The sequence below is a fragment of the Gavialis gangeticus genome, unplaced genomic scaffold, assembly GCF_001723915.1.
Source record: "Gavialis gangeticus isolate Ggan-Ray unplaced genomic scaffold, GavGan_comp1, whole genome shotgun sequence".
Lineage (NCBI taxonomy): Eukaryota > Metazoa > Chordata > Crocodylia > Gavialidae > Gavialis > Gavialis gangeticus.
Window position 1 is genome coordinate 22,212,491 of NW_017729022.1, and position 19,946 is coordinate 22,232,436.

Sequence of the window (19,946 nt, forward strand, 5' to 3'; positions counted from 1 at the left end):
ACTATGGAAGTCAAATTCTGATTTGCATACCATAAGTCGTAAAATAATTTGGAGCCAGCTGATGGAAGTAACTGTTGCTTAGGGTGGGTAATGCTAGATTGAAGCTGTACTTCCTGAAGAGTCTGACAAGTCTCTCTCTAAATTTTTACATTTCAGCCATCCCTTTGGTATAATTTTACAGTGAAATGTGGTTAATCAATCACTGGGCTAACTCATTGCTGTGGTCTTCTTACTTTGTGCATTGAATCCCCACCAGAGTCCTGTTTATTTGTGTACAAAACACATTAACTACACTGTCATCTATTAAAGCATAATTAGTCATTCCCTAATGTTTATATACACTGACTCATAATAGAATCTGCTCCTGATAGTTCTCAAGCCAGTTAATGCTTGCACTAACTATTAAATTCTCTTCAGGTTTTCCTGGGTTAGCAAGACAGTGAACTGTTCTGTTTTGCAAAACTATCTTTTACTTTGGCAGTGAGTGCAAAGCAGAAGTGCATGTAATAGTACAAAGTCTATCTTTTAACTGATTATTTTTTCTCTATACATAATTTGTGTATAGGGAGCATTGATTTTTTTGTAGTAAGAAATTTTACATAATCACAATGAGTACAATTCATGCTCAACATTTTTGTTTTTCATTATAAATATAAAAAATAAGTGTGTACTGTATCTTGAGACACTATGCCTCATAAAGTTAAAACCACTGATAAATTAGTCATAGTAATTAATTGTTGTTTACCATTCAGCTAGTGTGACTGTCCAGTTTTTATTTGAATTTGTAAGAGTTATTCTTGTAGCTTCTCATCTACTGAAGGATGATGAAGAAAGTTTGTCTTGCTTTTTATAAGAGTTTTTTAAAGTGCTTTAATTGGTGGCACTTGTTACACCTAGGGTTATTCACTAATTTTGCCCAGAGAAGTACAAAATCCAAAACTACTCTGGTTTACTGGGATATTAGCAATCAAGCAAAACTATCAATGGTAGCTCTATACAGAAGGAATGTACCATTATACTTACTTCTCACATGATTTCTCTGTGCATACAAGAATTATATTCAAGAAATAAATGTTTCTTGAGGTTATATGCAAGGGAAGGAGCACAATTACATTACACTCGAATGAAATTGGAAAGAAAATATTTCCTTTTTATACTTGGGTAAATGTTAATTGATTGTATATTGAACACATTTGAATGAGTTAAGAATAAACTGTTTCTTTCAATTAGGTTTGGTGCTTTGACTATGGATGGTGGCCTTCGGAACGTAGACTGTATCTAGCCTTCAAAGAAGCCTAAAAAGACTGGTTAGCTTTTTGGAGAAAAAAAATACTGTCTGGGGCATTTAAGTGCAGAAAACAATTCTGTACCTACTTGTGTCTTCTGTAATTCTAGTATTTAACAAATTGTGTAAATATGTATTATACTGTAAATATAAAAATGATATCTTTTTTGTTAATGTTAAAATGGAATGGCTCTTCATGTTTAAAATTACCCTGGGAAACATACTTGTTCAAAGAACTCTAGCAAAGGTTAATGGCAAATGCATTGATAAACTGTCATTTATTTGCTGTGAATGTTGACCCTTTTTGCATTTTGGTGAGTATTACTTCAGTATGTAGCTGAGGACACTGCTCATGATCTGTGAAATTTGAAGACCATTTTGCCTTGCCTTGCTTCTGTAATTCAGTATGAACAGGAGCTATGAATACAGGAGAGAGAGAGAGAGAGATGCATTTCTTCCTCATCCCCTTGTAAGCTATCAGTACGCTTATATGTGAGAGAACATATAAAAATAATTTTTAAAATTACATTCTTATTCCACTCCATATTTGGCACCATATTCTCTGTAATTATTGTATGACTATATTCTAAGCTAATATAGGCAACTTATAGAAGGGTAAGTGTTCTGACTTGCAAATTCCGGATCAAAGTGCAAAACTTTAAATATTTAAAAGAACGCTTGATTCATTTTGTAGAGCACAGCAGCCTCAGAATTCATCTGGGGGCTTGGTTCTTACCGTGAGTGAAATACTCTTGTTAAAGATAAGGTTTTATTAAAATGGCTTTTCTCAGCCTCCAATTTAGGGGGGTCACCATGAGGGTGAAGAGAAGACAAGGGGCCTCAGCATGGTGGTTGTTCGTTGTTGGAAGTCATAAGCCAGTTTCAGTAGTTTTATTATTAGAAAAATAATTTATTAATTTTAATTCTCAGAAAAGGACCAAACCTACCAATGAGGGATGATGTTGCTTATTTTATGGCCATTTTGCTAAACTTGGCAGTAAAAAGATGAATGTCTGTGGCTTCTTCTACCTTTTAGCTTTTGTCACTTAAAAAGCTTGCAGTCAGAAGCAGCTATTAAATACAAACATTAGTGCAAGCAAAACCAGTAATTTCACCCAGCCCAACTCAAGTTAATGATTTTTCTCAACTTCAAACTACACAGCTCAACCCAAACATGTAGCATGAAATAATCTGCTTTGAAATGTATAAAATTAAAATCGAAACAAATATTCTGTCTTGTCTAGAAGTATGTATAGTACAAAGGGGTTCGGTAGTAATTCTGTACTGCTTTGCTATTTGCAGCCATTCCTAATTGCTAAAATTGGACACATGGTAGTATGCAGTCCCTCTTTTAGATGGATCCCAGGTTATTCAGGGTTTTTCGTAATAATAAAAAACAGCCAACTAAACAGCTGTGCATAAAACTCAATTTGCTATGTTTCCCTTTCTTTCTGTTTCTATCGCAGAACAGGAATAACAACTTCAAAATATAACTGTAAATATTTTCATTTTATACTTAAAATAATAGCTTCTTGAGTTTTCATTTATGGTTAGTTGCTCTGATATTAAAGCAAGGGATATACTTTGCTTTACTGTCTTGGATACTAGATTCCCATTTTGAATGATGGTCTTGGATTTCCTTCTGACTACTTGCTCCTTACCAACTTGAAATGTTAGCTGAACTAATGAAAAATCTTTTAAACATCTGTAGGGGGAATGATGCATCTTGGTTTGTGAATTTTTGGGAGAAAATTACTGTGCAAAATAGCAGCCATTTTGTTGCATAAAAATTATGGGGGGAGGTGGTCTGGGTTTGTCATGGCATTCAAAGTGTTTATTTCATTCAGTGTTATCTACATGCGAATGATTTTACTCATGCCAGCAATCCCATTGAAAATTTTATGCACAGAGATGTTAGAGCAGTGATTCTCAGTCCTACTGAGTCACCCTTCCATATCTTTTGTGAATTGAACAGCACCCAATTAAAAAAAAATGTTTGTACATATGAGTGCTTACCTCCTTGCAGAGGGCCTGGGCAGTGGGGTAGGAGTTCCTCCAGGCAGAAAGAAGCCGGAGCCTGTGTGTGTCTGCCTAGTTTATCTGCCTATGTCTTCTGTGTTAGAGAATCGGTTCCTTAAATTGCACATATATGTATATTAGAATTCCTGCAATTTTCTGTAATGCTAACATTAATTATTTTAAGGAATCTTAATTTTGCAAAATAAATTGATTTGTTGGTTGGAGTATCTAGTTTTTTAATGAAAGAAACAAGGAGTCAGCTACAGACATCTTGTTTGCTTACACTGAAGCAGGTTGAATGGTGGAAGGTTAATTGTTGTAAGCATATTTTGTATATCACAATATACACTGGCTTACTACTGTCACAAGAATGAAAATGTTGCTGTTTTGTATCATGTTGCTTTATAATGTTCACTTTAAAATACTGCTGGTTTTAGTTTTGTGAGCACATCAGTAATGTATATAGGCTTGTTAAAAATCACTGTGGGAAATGTATCTTGTTACACCATCACTAACAGACTTGTAGTCAACTGTAGTAAACAATCAGTAAGACAATTGCTTTTTATAAAAAATCTTATTGGCCGTGATGCATAATTCTGTACCATGCAATTGGCTGTGTTCTTATCAAGTGTCCTGATACTGTCCATCATTCTATGAGGTATTGTAGGCTTGGTTTAAGAAAATAGGCAATGAAAAATAGTATGTTGTTTTTCCATCTGAAGCTGATTTACTGTTTTGGGATTCTACTGTAATACGCTACTATAATCCATTAATTTAACAAGCCTGTCTACATATTAGTTGTAAAAATGCATGAGTGAATTACTGTTTCGATGAATACAGTGTCACTATATTTCCATGATGTGTTTTAATAATTTATGCCTTCTTGTCGTCTTTTTTTTTTGTTTTTTTTACTTAAAACTATATTGGCTTCTTACTTTTCACAGTAAAACATTTGTTACCTTCTCTAAATCCAGGGAATTAAAGGGATGAAGATTATAAATGTTAAAACATTATTTAGATTGCATTGGCACTCGGATTACTCTGGTTGCTATCCAAACACAGAAAAGCCGGTTTCTATCCTGTACAATAGTGCAAATGCAAGCATAGGCTAGATGCCAGCAGAGTTCTGGGCAGAGTTACGTAGTGCTAAAACTGCTTATGCCCTTTCTCTGCAGGAAGTGCCACAGGCTGAGCTGAATCAGTGCTAACACAATAGCACAATAGATGTTAAAGGTCCCCATAGCTACATGTAGGAATTCATTAAAAATAGATTGTAATGCTATTGTAAAGATTATAAAAATCAGGAGGTGTGCCACCTTAAACCTCTTTAACCATAAATGGAGCCTTAAAAGAAAGAGAAAACAAAACAGGAAACAAACTGGAGCTAGACAAAACTGCTTTGGGTAACTTTAGAGCCAGAATTGGTCCAATTCTGAAGTCTACTACTGGCTAGGATGTAGGTTTACAACTACTGTAAATATTTAAGTCAAATTCTTTACTACTTGTTCTAGAAGAATTATGGACATTAGGCTTTTACTCATTGACCTACAGCTGTAAGTTACTGATTTGAAAGTCAAGGTGTTCAAACCCCACTGCTGGACACTATGAAGGGAAGTGTAGTTATATGCTTATGCTATGGACAGACTACTTTAACAAGCAAACATTTTGTATTTAAACTATGAATCCCAAAGTATATCTTCTGACACTTAAATTAATTGTCACATGTTTTGCCTGTATAGCCCACTGATCAATAGAAGTTGTGTGTGTTGTCTCAGGGGTCAAGCCACAGAGGACATTGTCTGCAAAACCGACAACCTGGCTCTTTAGCACAAACTATAAAGGCACAAGCTTTTCATTTTTTTTTGTCAACCTTTCCATCCCTGGTATTAGCCAAAATGGCAGCATTTACAAATGCCCCTTACTGGCTTCTTTTTTTTTAAACTGAGAGGTATGCTTCATATTAGCAGGTAAATAGCAATAAGTAAAGCTGGTGTGTAAAGTTGGCATGTGCAGACTGCCACCCTTGTAGGAGGCTGTGGAGTATTTGGTATCTCTGAAGACTTTGCACAGTTGCATCATTGCTGTTAAACATAGATGGCTGCTCTTTGTTTATCTTTTTGTGATGTGATCATATCACACTCTGACACCCTCCAGGTGAACTGAGTAGTCAGACACTGCTTTGACATAGCTTTTTCTTTGTGATACCTGGGCAGATGCAGTTTCTCTTTTTCTTCCTTTGGGGAACCTATCCACTAAGATAGGCTACAGCTGTATACAAACAAAAGCAAGTAAACGGTAGTGACAGTTGAGGTTATGGCATCCATCCTAAACTTTACAGCAAGAGTTCCCATTGCGTGGCCCGTGTGCCAAATGTGTCCTGTGTGACCCGCTTTGATGCAGCCCTTGGCCCACTAGTACTTTTTGACCAATAAAACCAGGAGTCCTTGAAGCATGGCCTGTGAGCACCTGAATGCAGTCCAGCAATCCAGGGCTGCTCTTGGGAATGGGACTTCAGGAAACCCTGTTTCAAAGGCATAAACACATAAAGGGGAAAGACTTATGCATTCCTTTCTACCTTCACGCAGCTTACAGCACTTTCAGTGCCAACTTCAGCTTTCTCTTCCCATCTCAAACCCAGCAAGTTTGGTGAACCTGGGTTAGGTACATAGGTGCTGACTTTGGTTTTTGCAAGTGGTTGTGGGGTTTTTTGCATTCCTGTGCTGAGTCCTGTGCATGCCCAGAAGAGGCAGCATGTTACTTCAACCCAGATCACCTGACATGGCTTATGAGTGCTGAGCACACGCTAATATTTTTTGGTGGGTACTTGAGTCCCAGGGTGCACACAGACTTGGTGCCTATGGTTAGGCAACATTTCAGGATGTGTGTGTGTGTCCTGCAGCCTTAACTCTCTAAAACATACTTGTTTGCTAGTCTAGAAAAGGGAGCTCCCATGGTGCTGGAAGCTAAGCACTTGTGGTATTTCTAGTCTTATTCACACTGCCCTGACTTCATTTCTGTGCTGCTTAGACCTTGCATGCTACTGCTGTACTGTGGAGGGAGTAAAGGGTTTGCTTTAGCTTACAGCAAGGGGGGCAGGTATGCACAGGTTAAGGGAGCTGATCACGCAGGAAATCTATATAGCTGGATAACAAGCTGTAAAATTATAGAGACTGCATTTTCTCCTACATCAGAGGGCAGCTCCCCTCTGCTCCCTCTGCACAGGGAGTGAATTTTGCAGGGGAAGGGAACTGGGGGTGAGGTTTATACTCAGTTTTTTAAAGGTTTTGAAGATCGGTTAAAGGGGCTAAGCCAAGGGAAATGAGCCCCATCTAGTAGCACTGACCAGTCTGGCATAGGCAGCCACAGTCCACCGCAGAGCTCCCATTAGGTATATCTGCACTTAGCAACCCCTATCCCCAGTGCAGGTGTGAGGCACTTTCTGTTGCCACTCATGGTTATTAATCTATAATAATTTTTCATATGTAAATGTTAAAGAGAAAAACACCATGTTTCATCCATGGGTGGATCTAGGATTTCCTAAAGGGGGGTGCAGCAAACTGCCCCTCAGACCATGGGAGATATAGCACGGCCTCTAGGCTGGCAGGGGACATTGGGGAGCGCGGTGCAGGAAGTAGGTGTATGAAAGGGCTGCCGACACTGTCCCTGGCTGAGCCAGGCCTGGGGCTGTGGGGAGCAGCTGTGCAGGGTGGCACATTCAGGGACAGTAGGAGTAGTGCACAGGTTCCTCTGTCTGGTGGCTGCTCCCTGCCTGGGCCAGGATCTGCACTGTTCCTATTCCTGGCAGAGCATGGTGCCCCATTCAGCTGCTTCCTGCAGCTGGAGCAGGGCAGGAGTGGCTCTAGGGCTTTCTCTGCATCTGGGTTAGCTGAGGACAGCAGCAGCAGCAGCAATGAAAAGGAGGTACAACCAGACTGCTGTACCCTCTGGATTTGTTCCCTGGGTTCCTCTAGTCGTCTACCACTATAGAAATATTATTTCCACTATGACAAGGTTTTTTCTGTTTGTTTTTTTAATTTCTAGTGTATGGGTGAAGAAAGCTACCTGTCTTTATCTGGTTTTAAGTTAAAAACAGGTGTCACCATGTTCGTATGATTCAAACTAATTTTGCTCAGTCTCTTGTCTTCCATATTGTTTTTGTGTTTTATTACTTGTTGCTTTTTTTTTTTTTCAGAGTGCAGGTGCTCAAATATACAAAGGTGGATTTGTGTATTAAAAGCACTAGGGAGAAAACAGCTGGTACTCTGCAAACATGCTTTTGTTTGTGAACACTGGGACAAGATCTGCTGCTCTGAAACTGGTTTTACTTTTTGCAGTGTAATTTTGCTTACCGGATTCAAAACCCTAGTTTTCAAACCATAGCTGATCCTTTACACAACTATCCAGATTCACTCTAGACAAATGTGTTCACTGCTGCAACCAATTTTTCTAGCATTAAGTATCATATGTTTTTATATGATCAATATGAAGTCTATTTACGTTTTCATAATTAATTGACAAAATAATTTCAGGTACTACGCTTGCCCCAAAACAGGGCTGTTCAGCTGGTGTACAGCCCACGAGCAGTTAGCATGTGGCCTGCAGGCTCCTGCCCAGCTGCCTCTCCTCCCATTGCTCCTACTGCAGCAGCAGCTGGGGTCTTTAGACTCCCCCTCCCTCCTCCAGCTTCTGTTTCCTGCCCCTACTTTAGGGTTGGGGTGGCATAGCATGGCAGGGAGCTGGGCTGCCCATGGTGCGCATGTGGCAGGGACTCCAGCCACCAGGAAAAGGTGTGGGTGCTGTGCACAGCAAGGTAAAGGTCTGGGGTGCACATAGTGGCAGAGGGGTGGCTGCCTCCACTTACCTCGGTGCTTCTCAACTAGGGTGCTGCCATGTGCTCTGCTCTGCCTGTATTAGGGTTTTGTGACAAACGTAAAGCAGGCAGGAGCAGAGGTGCAACAATGTTTTGCACCCTTAGCAAAGATCCCGTGTCCCTGCGGTGGGGGTGGAAAGGAGGGGGTCTTACTGCCTTGGGTGTCCCCCAGATCCTCCAGCCAGGCAATCAAATTGCTGCTTCAGTTCAGTCTGACTCTGCCTGAGTGGTGTAAAGTGCTGTTCCAGCCTAGCCTGGCTCTGGGGGGATGTGTGCAGAGCAGCATGAACAGCTGCCCCAAAGCCCAGTCTGAGCCCTCCAAACAGACATTGCTGAGGTCCAGAGCCAGAGCATGTCCACAGCCTTTTCCAGTCTGATCCCACTGAGGGGCACAGGATAGTCCTACCAACACTGCATGCCCCTGTTTCTGGGAGAACCAGGAAGGGTTTGGGCTCCAGCTCCAGCTGTTTTTCAGTCTGCCTCCACAAGCTGTGGATCACTCATGTTAGGGCACCCCAAGGTGCCACGCTATTACTATCTGAATTGCCCAAGCCATTCAAGGTTCCAAGAGGCTGCAATAGGTCCGTCCCGCCCTGCCCCCCAGTCCCCTGAAAGGAGGCCCAGGGAGAGGGAATCCTTGCAGCCATCACCACTGCTGCTCTCAGTGTTTCCAACTAAGCCCAGCTGGAACAGGCAGGAGCAGCTTCCCTCTCCCCTAGGACAGCGGGGTAAGCAGCAGGGGCAGGCAAGGAAAAGAGTGTGCCTTGGAGCACCAAGGGGAAGAGGGGGGCTTCTGATAAAAAAGAAAAAAGTCCCCAGAAGCTCCAGCAGCATGGTCTGCCCACACCAGTGGGTGGGAGGAGAAGGCTAGCTGCTCCTGCACACCTTTTTTTTTTTTTCCAGATCCTGGATTTGCTCCTGAAAACAGCCTATGAATTAGACTAGAAAGTGAAGCTTAGTTTTGTTTCTAAGGACTGTTGCCTTATGGTATCAACCTTCCAAATTGATATCCCAGGTTTGTGTATCCAAAATTGTTACGCAGCAATTTTCCGAAAATGCAGTAGAGAAAGGAAGTTGCCACTTAGACATTTTTTCTGACAGGCTCTTCAAAAGCAGGCCATTACAGGGATAGTGGAAGTTTTTTAATCGTAATGGACCCATCATTTCCCTCATTCTCTCATGTACTTCTCTTCTTCCTCCTTTTCCTTGTCCAGTTTCTTCCATCCCCTTACTAATCTTTTTCCTTCCAGCCTTGGCTAGAGCAGCTCTTTTTCCATGGTGGTATCTCTTCTTGGCTATAATGGGCCTTTGTGAACTTCTAAGGGCTTGTTTGTGTGCAAGGATTTACTTGAAAGCAATCTAACTACTTCATATAAACATGCAGTAGCTATGTCCAGATGTAATAGTCTGGTTTTAGTACACTGGAAGTCATTGCTTTTTACACTGGGGTGAGGGAGGTTTTCCTCTGAAGCATGTGCTTGGCATGTACAAAAGTATCCCACACTCCTTTGCATTGTTGCTCAGCATTGCATATTGTGGGAATGGTCCTGGGCTGAATGGCTAGGTGTCTAACAAGAGGTAACTGGAAGTCCATAAGTGCCATGCTGGGGAGGGGGGTCACACTGAAATTACCTCTCAGCATCCCACGATCTGTCTCTCTTTGGATTGCTGATGCCATTGTCAAATTCCTGACAGGTCCTTATGGATGAAACAGGTCACTAGTTGACACATGCAGCACCTTGCCCTGATGCATTTGGTAAGTATGTTACTGCCAGATAGCTAAGATTTTGAAAGCCAACAGCTGCACCACTGAGCAGCAGTTGCTGGTCATGCAGTCCTCGGAGTCCTCTTGTCAATTGGTATGTGTCTAAGATTAACAGTGGGTATTTGTTGGCATCCTATACCAAAATCCTGCCCATCTCTTTGGCAGGTGGGTAAGAAGTTGGAAAACTGTTGGAAGTCCAGTTTTTCCCCTTATCCTTCTTATATGCCACTTTCATATCTTTGATTTTGACATAACAGGGTATGACATCTTTGGGATGCTAATAGCCTGTGGCAGAAATATACATAATGCACAGAGAGAAAAATGAAGATGTTAGGTGTGCTTTGAGGTATGTTGCCCCCTGGAGTGTGTGAGGGTGAGGAGAGGCAGACTTTGACCTCTGCCTTTGCACAGGGTTTCAGAGACAGAATATGTCTTCATGTGTGTTTGTATAATATTTAATGGTTTGTATAATGTTTAACGCACTAGGCTCTCAGTCTTGATTGGGGCCTCTGGTGCAGAGTAAACGGCAAGTGTTAGAGAGCATGGTGCCTTTTCCACTATTTCACCTGCCTGCATTTGCAGACAACTTATGAGTCAATGACAGACATGTAAGGCATGGAGTAAGGATTTGATCTTCCCTAGTCTCAAAAACCAGGCTATGTAAAATGTATCTTTAATGGTCTCTCTGATGGGCTGCAGGGTTTATTTTAATATTTCTGGTCATATGTTCATGTTGTTATAATGTTGTATACCTCGGTGTCCCTCTATAACCAGGTTATAGAGACAGTGAACTAACCAAGTTATTAGGACAGTTGCTGTCTTATCTTGGGTTATAGAAGATAGATCTATCTCCAGAGACTTAAATAGCAGGTAACCCCCAGGAGTTGTCCAGGGGAGAGAGAGAAATAAGCATGAGAACCAAAGTGTGGATGGACCAGGAGACTGTTAGGTCCTGAGGAAGGAGTCTGGCCTTTTTGCTATGTAGAGAGTCAGTGGTCCTAAGCTCATCATCAGGAAATGATAAGCCTTCCTCAATTACAGGGAGACTCCTAATTGCATAGCAAACAAACCTTTAGAATAACAAATGAAAAATAGGAGTGGTAGTGAAGGACAAAAATTAATAACAAGATTTCTACGGGGAGACACCAAGCTAAGAACACAGGCTAGCAGCCACTGCCACTCAAGTACAAGGAGCCTGTGGATTCCACCCCAGTGAAACTACCTGCAGACATGCATGCAGGAGTGAGTAGAAAATAGACCCACACGTGCCCACGTTTCCCCCAGACAGATCCTCCTTTCTCATCTGATAGATGGAGAGCTTGGCTAGAGCTAGGAGGAGGTTGACCAGAAGGTCCCAAGGTTGTAGTTAGTAAGGAGGACAGCGTGAAGCCAAAACAGTGCAGCAACTTTCCGACTCAGAAGCTGAGCAAACGCCAAAGGGAACAGCAGAGCAATCTTTGGGGGTGCTCTGGGATGTGTGGGCTGGATGGGGGCAGAGAAACTACTGAAATCTTTGGAGGAGGCAGCCTCTGGCTGGGGGGCCTCTGCCTTGATTGAAGCAGAGCTGTCTCCTTTGCAGCTTAGCACTTTGGGCTGCCCTTGTTCCGCCCAGCAAGAAGTAAAGTCCCTGTCCAGGGGTGGAATTGGATGCTAGCTCCTTGAGGCAGGGCCATGGACAACCAGGGAGAGTGAAGGACCTAAAGGCCGGAGTCTCAGAGTGGGAAGGAGCCAGGACATCCCTCTGCTCTAACAGTACACCTGGACTGCCTTTGGAGATCAGCCATGGCCGTGGTGGTCCTGGGCAAGCAGCCCTCCTCCATCCTGGGGCAGGGGTGGAAACAATACTCTGTGACATTACTGAACATTTATTTAGTACTTTTTAAATCCTACTTGTTTAGCCCACGAGTGAATGCAGTAATGACTGAATGAGGGACACTAATTTAGACACTGTCCACCTAGAGTTTTTTCCCCCCTGAAGTTTTCTATGGTCAGCATGACCAGGCACATAGGTTGGCCTCAGGGAGCAATTTTGAGCTCTGTGTTTTTGTGTGTGATAAGTCTGACTAGGCAGGACTACAGATGGGTTATGAAAGGAACCTCCATTGGACAAACAGGGGAGAGGGAGAATGCTTGAGAGCGCCCCGTGCTGTGCAAGAAGGATGGCAGGAGCTACTGTTCCTGCTTTGTACTACCTCCAAACACAGCTTGGTGCTGGGGCAGAAGAGGAACTACTTTAGTTGTGAAGTGCTGATTTCTTCTCTCAAATACAAAAATGACTGATCTTGCCTGCTCTTAGTCAATTGGCCTCTTACTTGAAGGTGAAAATGAAATCTGGCTTCTTGCCATTAGTTTAAATGCCACCAAATAAACTGCTGCATACGTAAGTGCCACCAAGTTCAAAGTGGGAACCCCTATTGCTTTTTAGCAAGACCAGTGTTGTTATTTGTTATGTACATTATGTTAGCATCTAGAAGTTGTTGAAGCAAAATTTGCATCCCGAAGGGCTTACAGAATTGGCCACGTGCACAAGTGGCCAAGTAGCAAGAGAGGAGGAAATTTGTGAAGTATTGAGGAAACTATTGTTATTTTGTATTACAATGGCTCCTGGAGATCCCGTCCAAGACAGAGGCCCCATTAGGCAGTGTGCATGCATGCAGTGAGATGGACCCAGCTCCAGGGAATTCTTTGGAGCAGGGACTGTTAAGGTAAAGGCATCAAGAGGTGAAGTGACTTGTCCAGGATGTTAGTGGCCGAGCCAGAGCTAGAAACCAACTCTCCCGAGTTCTTGGTCAGTACCCTAGCCACTGGACTTTGCTGCCTCCACTGATCCATTCTGACTGTGGCTTAGTGGTATTTGCAAGGAAGTGAGATTCTGGTCATACTGATGGACTTATCTGTCAACATATTTAAGCAAAGGTTAGTATGTTGAGTATCAGGAAATAAGTAATAACAATTTCTCTGGATGGAGTTATAGACTGATGGAAATTCAGTTTTCCCAAGTCTGTTCCGAACACTGATGAATATTTTTTTAATTTATCCCAATAATGTCTCAGGAGAGCATAGCGTGTCTAGAATCTTAGGGACAACAGTCTCAGAGCATGTGGAGAGGTCTTAGGAAGAAAAGAAAGGGCTGTGATGAAAAGTAGGCTCTGCGTCGCCTCAGAATGTATTTATCGTTCATATTCCAATTCCAGTTATGTGCTACCTAACATGCTCTAAGACTAAAGCAAAATAGAAGGGGCAGGAAACTTTCTTTCATCTGTGGAAAGAAACTGTACAAGGTTTACAGTTTTCAAACTGAAGTATAAGCAGCGTGTAAACACTAAATCCAGATGCCTCCTTCAGAAAAGATTTTTCTACAGATTCTTAGTGTATATACTTTATGCTAAATAAAGTTCAAATTACTCTTTTCTTAACTAACCAAATTGGGATGAACGATGACAGGAATTATCATCTCCAGTTGATAGAATATAAGCTTCATGGTTAACACAATAGTTTCAATTTTTTGTATCGCTGACCTGATTTCCATTGTTGCTTTCCATGCAAGCTTCCAAGGAGACGTCTACTAACTTTGGCATATGGTCAATCCAAGCCCACAGGCAAGGTGATTTATTATCCACTGAGTTTAATCTTGTGTGTCAAATCATGTCACAGGATGCTTCAACACCTGCTCTCCAGTCTCCAGTCCTAGCTTCTAGTTTTATTTTCTCTGCATTGTGAAATGAAATCACTTTGAAAAGTGACCTTTCCTGCTGAGTGTCAAATCAAAGTCTAGACACTTCTTATTATGACAGTACCTGATGTGTGGCTAAACTTTAAATTAATCAGCTGCTTTCATTAAAAACTATTCTTTTCACCAACACACAGCTTTTCATTTTTAATTTCAATATGTTATGTAATGTAATGTAATATGATGCAACATCCAAGGCAAATTTCGTTAAGAAAAAACCTGAAGTTGTAAAGGGAAGCTCAAAATCATCCCTCTCCAAAAATGAGTCCATGACCATCATGATACTCAAACACATAAATATACTTGCATGATCTTTAACATACGCTCTTTCAATTTAGGATCATTGCAGTCCTCTTCGGCATGTGCACATTTTAAACCCCAGGAAAAGGTTATAAAATAAATCACACTTTTTAATTTATGAATCTAATTAAAATGTGATCAAACTTATTCCATATCTATTGAAAATGATTAAGTCAGATCAGCTATACAATGGACATCACAAATAACAATCCAAACACATATTACTGAAATGTTCACATGCATCAGCTTTATATAATAAGAAATGCAGAGGTTGGTATATTAAGGTTTTCTGTCACCCTAAAGGACAGCAAATTGCTCTGTGGGGCTCTGAGAGTATCACATTTCCTGCAGGAGCCCTTCATTTAAGAGAAAAAATTAGCTTAGCTAAGATTCGCTATCTGGAAGTGTTGCAAAGTGTAATCTTGTAGGTTGGCTGCTGCAGAAAATGGAAAGGACACATTTGATGTGCTGAATGTGTATTTAATTAGTTAGACAAGTTTTGTTGGGTAGATGTGATTATCTTTTATTAGACCAACTAAGTATTTAGAAAAATTGTTCTTTGCAAGCTTTCGGGCACAAACACATGACGAAGAGTGTTTGTGCCCAAAAGCTTGCAAAGAATAATTTTTCCAACTATTTAGTTGGTTTAATAAAAAAGATATCACATCTATCCGAAGAACCTTGCCTGCCTATGTCCTTAAACCAACAAAGCTACAACTTACAAACCTATTTAATTAGATTTATTTGAACAACTACACCAGTCCTTGAAGAGACTGAAACCCACGTGGCTGGGGCGTGTACCTCATGCCCGCAGGACAGTGAGTTAATTTAAAAAAGATCAATTGAGTCACTTACAGTTGTTAGCAGATTTGGGACTAGACTCTTGTGTTTCTGATTGTCTGCTCTGAACTCAGTCCACTGAACTGCACTGCAAGACTGCCTGAAATAATTTTTGGCTTATTTGAGTGGCAGAACTAGACATGGACTCAGCTATAGCATAGGAGCTTCTTTTTCATTTAAGTCTTTATCTAAGTATGCTTCCAAATGGTATTTTTCTTTTTTAACTTGAAAGATTTTTTTTCCCCCCATGTGCTTTATATAGATCTTATTTTAAGAAACAGTTTTGGCCGTGTCATTACTTTTCGTCAGGGAAAGGATTCTTGGAAAACTAGTTTTGCGTTCAAGGTGTTCTCAAAGCACCAGAAAAACAAAGACATGACACTATCCCTGAACTATCTTGGTCCAGCTGCAGGGAGGCCTGGTACATCTATGCTGAATTAGAGCATATATTTTAGAAAAGGGCCTAGTCTTGATTTAAGTGATGGAGAGCCTACCAAATTACTTGGTGAGATGGGCAAGTACTAAAACAAAAAATCTTTCAAGTTGTACTATGCAGATCAGCCTGTTTGTAATGTAGCATAAGTACAGGTTTATTTAGCACTTATTTTTATTTGATGGTTTGGAAGCTGTTGTCATAAAGGAATCTGCAGTATTTTGTGACATAGCTTTCCTGAGAAGGCTAGAAACATGCAAGTTTTCAATATTGTTGTGGTATATCAGTTTGTTTTGATTTGTTATGCTGAATTTTTTTAATGACTAGTAAAATGCAAGTATAACAAAATGATGAACTAGTCATGTTTTCTATTTAGCTAAACAAAATATCTGTATCGAGCTAGCATTCTGCTAAAATTTGTTCACTGAAGTTTTGGTGTTAAAAACATGCTGTCTGCATGAACTCGTAATTATCACGTAAAACCAATCATCCTTAAAACCAGGTTTACTTTCGTGCTGTCTGGATTAATAAACATTTATTTGTTTGTGGTTTGGCTCTTGTGTGTGTGTGTTTTGGTATAGTTTTCAGTAATGTATTATGTTGTTGCAGTACCTGGAAAATCTTATTTGTTAAATGCAAAATTGAGAAAAGCAAGTTATCGGGTGACTACTTGCATTTTCTGAATTGGGTGACTGACCTCCTACTTGTGCTAAAACTATCACTTTGCTAGTAGATGCCTGCTGGCATGCATGTGTACAACTAAAACAATAGATAGCTCTCTCAGCTTGAGTCCTCACTTCTCCACTTTAATTGACACTGCCTGAAGAATGTGACAGATCTGGTATAAATGGAAATGTTTGTTTTGTTTTCAGAGACATATTGACCAAAGGAAATGCAATCTATCTAGCTTATGTCTGAGAAATGGCAGTGTGTTAAAAATATCTGATCTGTAAAATGGGGTTAAATTTTTTACATATTTTAGCATATAGGAATACAATGTAAGTTCTAAATCATTCATATTTACTGAAGCATTGTGAATCCAACTTTATGTTATAAGCTGTTGCTTACTGCATTTTTAACTTTTGTCTACAATGGCTTCAAAATATTACGTGGTGTCATCCAGATTGATCAGAAAAAAAAATTAATAAGATGAGAAGATGCTGAAGAAAAATACTCAAAATAATGTATCAGAAAAAAATAAAATGCTGAAGACAAATACTCAAAATAATCAGGGGTAAAACATGTTAAAGTTAGGAAATCTTTCAACTGTTTGTGCAGTTTAAAAATATACATAAGAACACATGTTAAGTGTTTCTATATTAGTGAATGGGTGCATATATAAATATACTGCAATTCTGGCTATATTTAAATTTATGTCTTGCTTGAAGCACGTAGTCTCTGCCCTGAGTGCCATAAAAATCCTTAGTTGCCAAGATAATAATAAAAGGTGGACTCTTGGTAAATGATAGTACTGGTAAATTATTACACTTTTAACTAATGTTGACTTTAAAAGGATTATAAGGCAATTTTTAACTGTTTACCTACAGAATTTTAATTTCATTTGATATGGAGAAGCATCATCACGTGACTTCACAGGAAACCATCTGTAGGGGACTGTTTGGGGAACATCCTTTTGAGATCAATACATAGCTCTTGATAGGAAAATTACTATATGCTTTTCTGAATTTAAGTTCAGCTTGCAGACTTGAGAAGGTGGTTAGAGAAGAACAAGGGATTTTCACAAAGCCTATTTAATGCATTTTGTTTTGACATTATTGGAAAGACAGCACTGGGTTACACTTCTTCAGCAGCCTGAAGCATTTATCTTTGTTTAGCCAAAACATCTATTAATATAGCTGTTTCTTGTTAGAAAGAGGGAGGTCTAAAGGACATCCAACTGAGTAGCTGAGAGGGAGGGGATTTAGGACTAACAGGTGGTCTTGAGACATACTGGCTAAATCTCAATTCACTGCTAACATGCCGTGTGTGGGCATTCACGGGCTTTCCTTTCTCATCTTGCCTGCGTATTTCTGTTGTTTTTGATATAACTGCAGGGTGTTTTTAGCTATGGCAATAAGAAATGACTTTAGCAAAACCATCAGAAGGATTGCACGTTTTTTTTACTGGTTCCCCAAATCACTGAGCAACTCAAGAAAAAGGAAAGTCAAGCTTCTCTGGAGGTCTGCTGGTAAGTCCACTGCTGTGTTTCTTAAGATAATTTTTTTCTGCTACAGAGAGATGTTAAAAATGCAGATGATTTGTTTTTATTCTCTGCAGAGTACTTTTCTCTGTATTTTGGCATTTTCTATAGTGTCCAAACAGAGACATCGGTAAAAAAATATTTGGAAATTCATTTACTATGTTGTTTGAAATTGTTCAGAATAGAGATAGCATCAAAGATGTATTAGCTTTCATGACTATGATATTTACTTTTCCTCTTTATAAGGCTGGGAATAATTCACTTTTTCTACACTATCATGTACATATGGGATCTGAGAGACTTCTGGCTCAAAGATCTATCAGTAAGTTATTTTTAGTTTTAGCATCTCTTCATATAGTACTAACATATCAGAAGGCTTGATGGAGAGAGAACCTGGTGAAGTCTTTAATTCGTTACACAGATCTTACTAGATGGTCATACAAAATGGTGATCCAGTTAGGAGGGGAACTGTGTTTGGCAGATATGCAGGTTTTATGATCCAGGTTACCGCTTGGAATCAAGCTCACATCAGCAATGGCTCAAAGTGATTGCATCTAAAGACTGTTAATTGATTTTGGTCAAATCAGATAGTTTACTTAAGCCATGTGGAAAAGTAACTGCATTTCTCAAGTTTCCTACATGACAGTGATTGGAACCTTCTTTCTTAAAAACCATCAAATGCCATCGCCCACAGTAGTTGGTCCTTAAGGTTAGGACTGAGACACATTAGCAGGACAATTTGGGAAACAAGCACTTTTTCTGTTTAAGCTGTTGCACCAGTTCTGTAAATGGTAGAGGTCTTTATTCTGCAAGGCAACCTTGCTTCTGGTAAACACCAGGTTAATTTAAAATAGTACACTGGTCAGTTAAGAATGTAGGAACTGCCATTTATTGGGTCCAACTACAGTCCATCTGGTCCCCAATATCTTGTCTTACACAGTGGCAGAATATGGATGTCGGGGCAGAGGGTGAACAGGGTATGCCCAAAATCTTCTACTCCATGCTCCTCTCCCATTGCAGTTTCCAGAAATCAGAGGTTTAAGAAGTTCTGATTCAGAGACTGTACCCCCCTTTGCCATGTTCTGGCAAATTGACCTTTTCTCTATGGACCTTTTCTCTAATAATTTGTGGACTGATGTACCTTTTCTCTAAGAATTTGTCCAATCCCCTTTTGAACTAAGTTAAGCTACCAGCCTCCCTAACATCCTGTGGCAACAAGTTTCACAAGTTAATTACATGCTGTGTGAAAAAGAACTTTGTCTTAGTTTTAAACCTACTACCCAATAGTTTCAGTTTGTGTCCTAGTCCTAGCATTTTGAGAGACTGTAAATAATAAATCCCAGTTGTGAGGGTCTTCCAACTTTCTCATTAAACTTTTATGGGATATCTTTGCGCAATCTTGTAGCTGAACAATCAAAGTCAAAGGTCCACCTGTACCTAGCAGCCCATCAAGTTAGTATGGTTATGGAGCATCAGTTTCTTGTAGCCAGCAACACACAAAGGAGTGATGTGATTAGCACATCCAGCCACTTTTGAATCCCCAGCCTGCATAGCTAAGTACCCATGTCCAGTTGGGAGGCAACTTTTGGTACAAGTTTAAAGTGGGATTTGAACTTGTGGCTTTAGAACTTTAGTGAGAGCCTTTAACTGTTCTGCCACCGTACATACCTGTGGACTTGAACAATATCGCATTTGTGAATCTAAAACAGGAAGAACAAGTTGGACCACCTTAAATTTACTATAGAAACAGTATTGTGCAACATGGCTAAGTGACATAGTGAGTTTCTGCTGTGTGAAAGCATCCACACCTATTAAAGGTCCAGGGTGAAATCCTGGTCCCATTATAGTCAATTGCAAAGCTCCCATTTACGTAATTGAGGATTTCACACTTAGTTTCATGCTCAGATTTTCCTTACAATTAAAGGAGACTATAACATTTTGAGCATGTAAAAGTATTATTATAAGACAAGGTTAAACTTTGCACATCCTACCATTTTTGCGATTAAATAATATTATTGCTCTGATTTAATCCCATAATCAACTAGAAGGGTGACAATAAGAGTTCCAGAAAACTTTAATAACTAGTTTATTTCTGTGTTAAATGAGTCTGCAGCTTTCTTTTTCTAGTGCTCCCCAAGTGTAAATTTTCCTATGGTTTGTGAAAAAGGAATGAAGAGGATTTTAAGGCATAGACATTTAAAAATATTTTTTCAATAGATTTTGTCTCCCCTTTCTCCCTCCAAAGTTTTAGTTATTTTGTTTGAATATGTTTTAGCTTTCTACATTCATTTTTATATGTATTTGTGTTACTTTATATATGGCATCTGAGTACAATTTCCTGTTCATTCCTGTGTGCTGATGATTAGAAAACTTGTGGTATTTATGAAAAGACAGCAATGAAGAGATTTTGGAGAATGTTGTAACACTCCCTATAATGTAATACAGAAAATACATAAATATTGAAATCAATGTAAGGTTTACAAGGCTCTATTAAGTAGTGTTCC

General features: G+C 39.9%; 1 protein-coding gene across 2 annotated transcripts in view; it reads left to right on the forward strand.

Moving 5' to 3' along the window:
- Positions 1-4,176, forward strand: part of TBK1 (TANK binding kinase 1) — a 53,270-nt gene extending 49,094 nt beyond the window's left edge. For both annotated transcript variants that reach the window (XM_019514661.1, XM_019514662.1), the window contains exon 21: positions 1,231-4,176. In XM_019514661.1, coding sequence (XP_019370206.1) covers positions 1,231-1,282 — 52 coding nt within the window. In that variant the 3' untranslated portion in view covers positions 1,283-4,176. The remainder of the gene's footprint in view (positions 1-1,230) is intronic.
- The last annotated feature ends 15,770 nt before the right edge of the window (positions 4,177-19,946 follow it).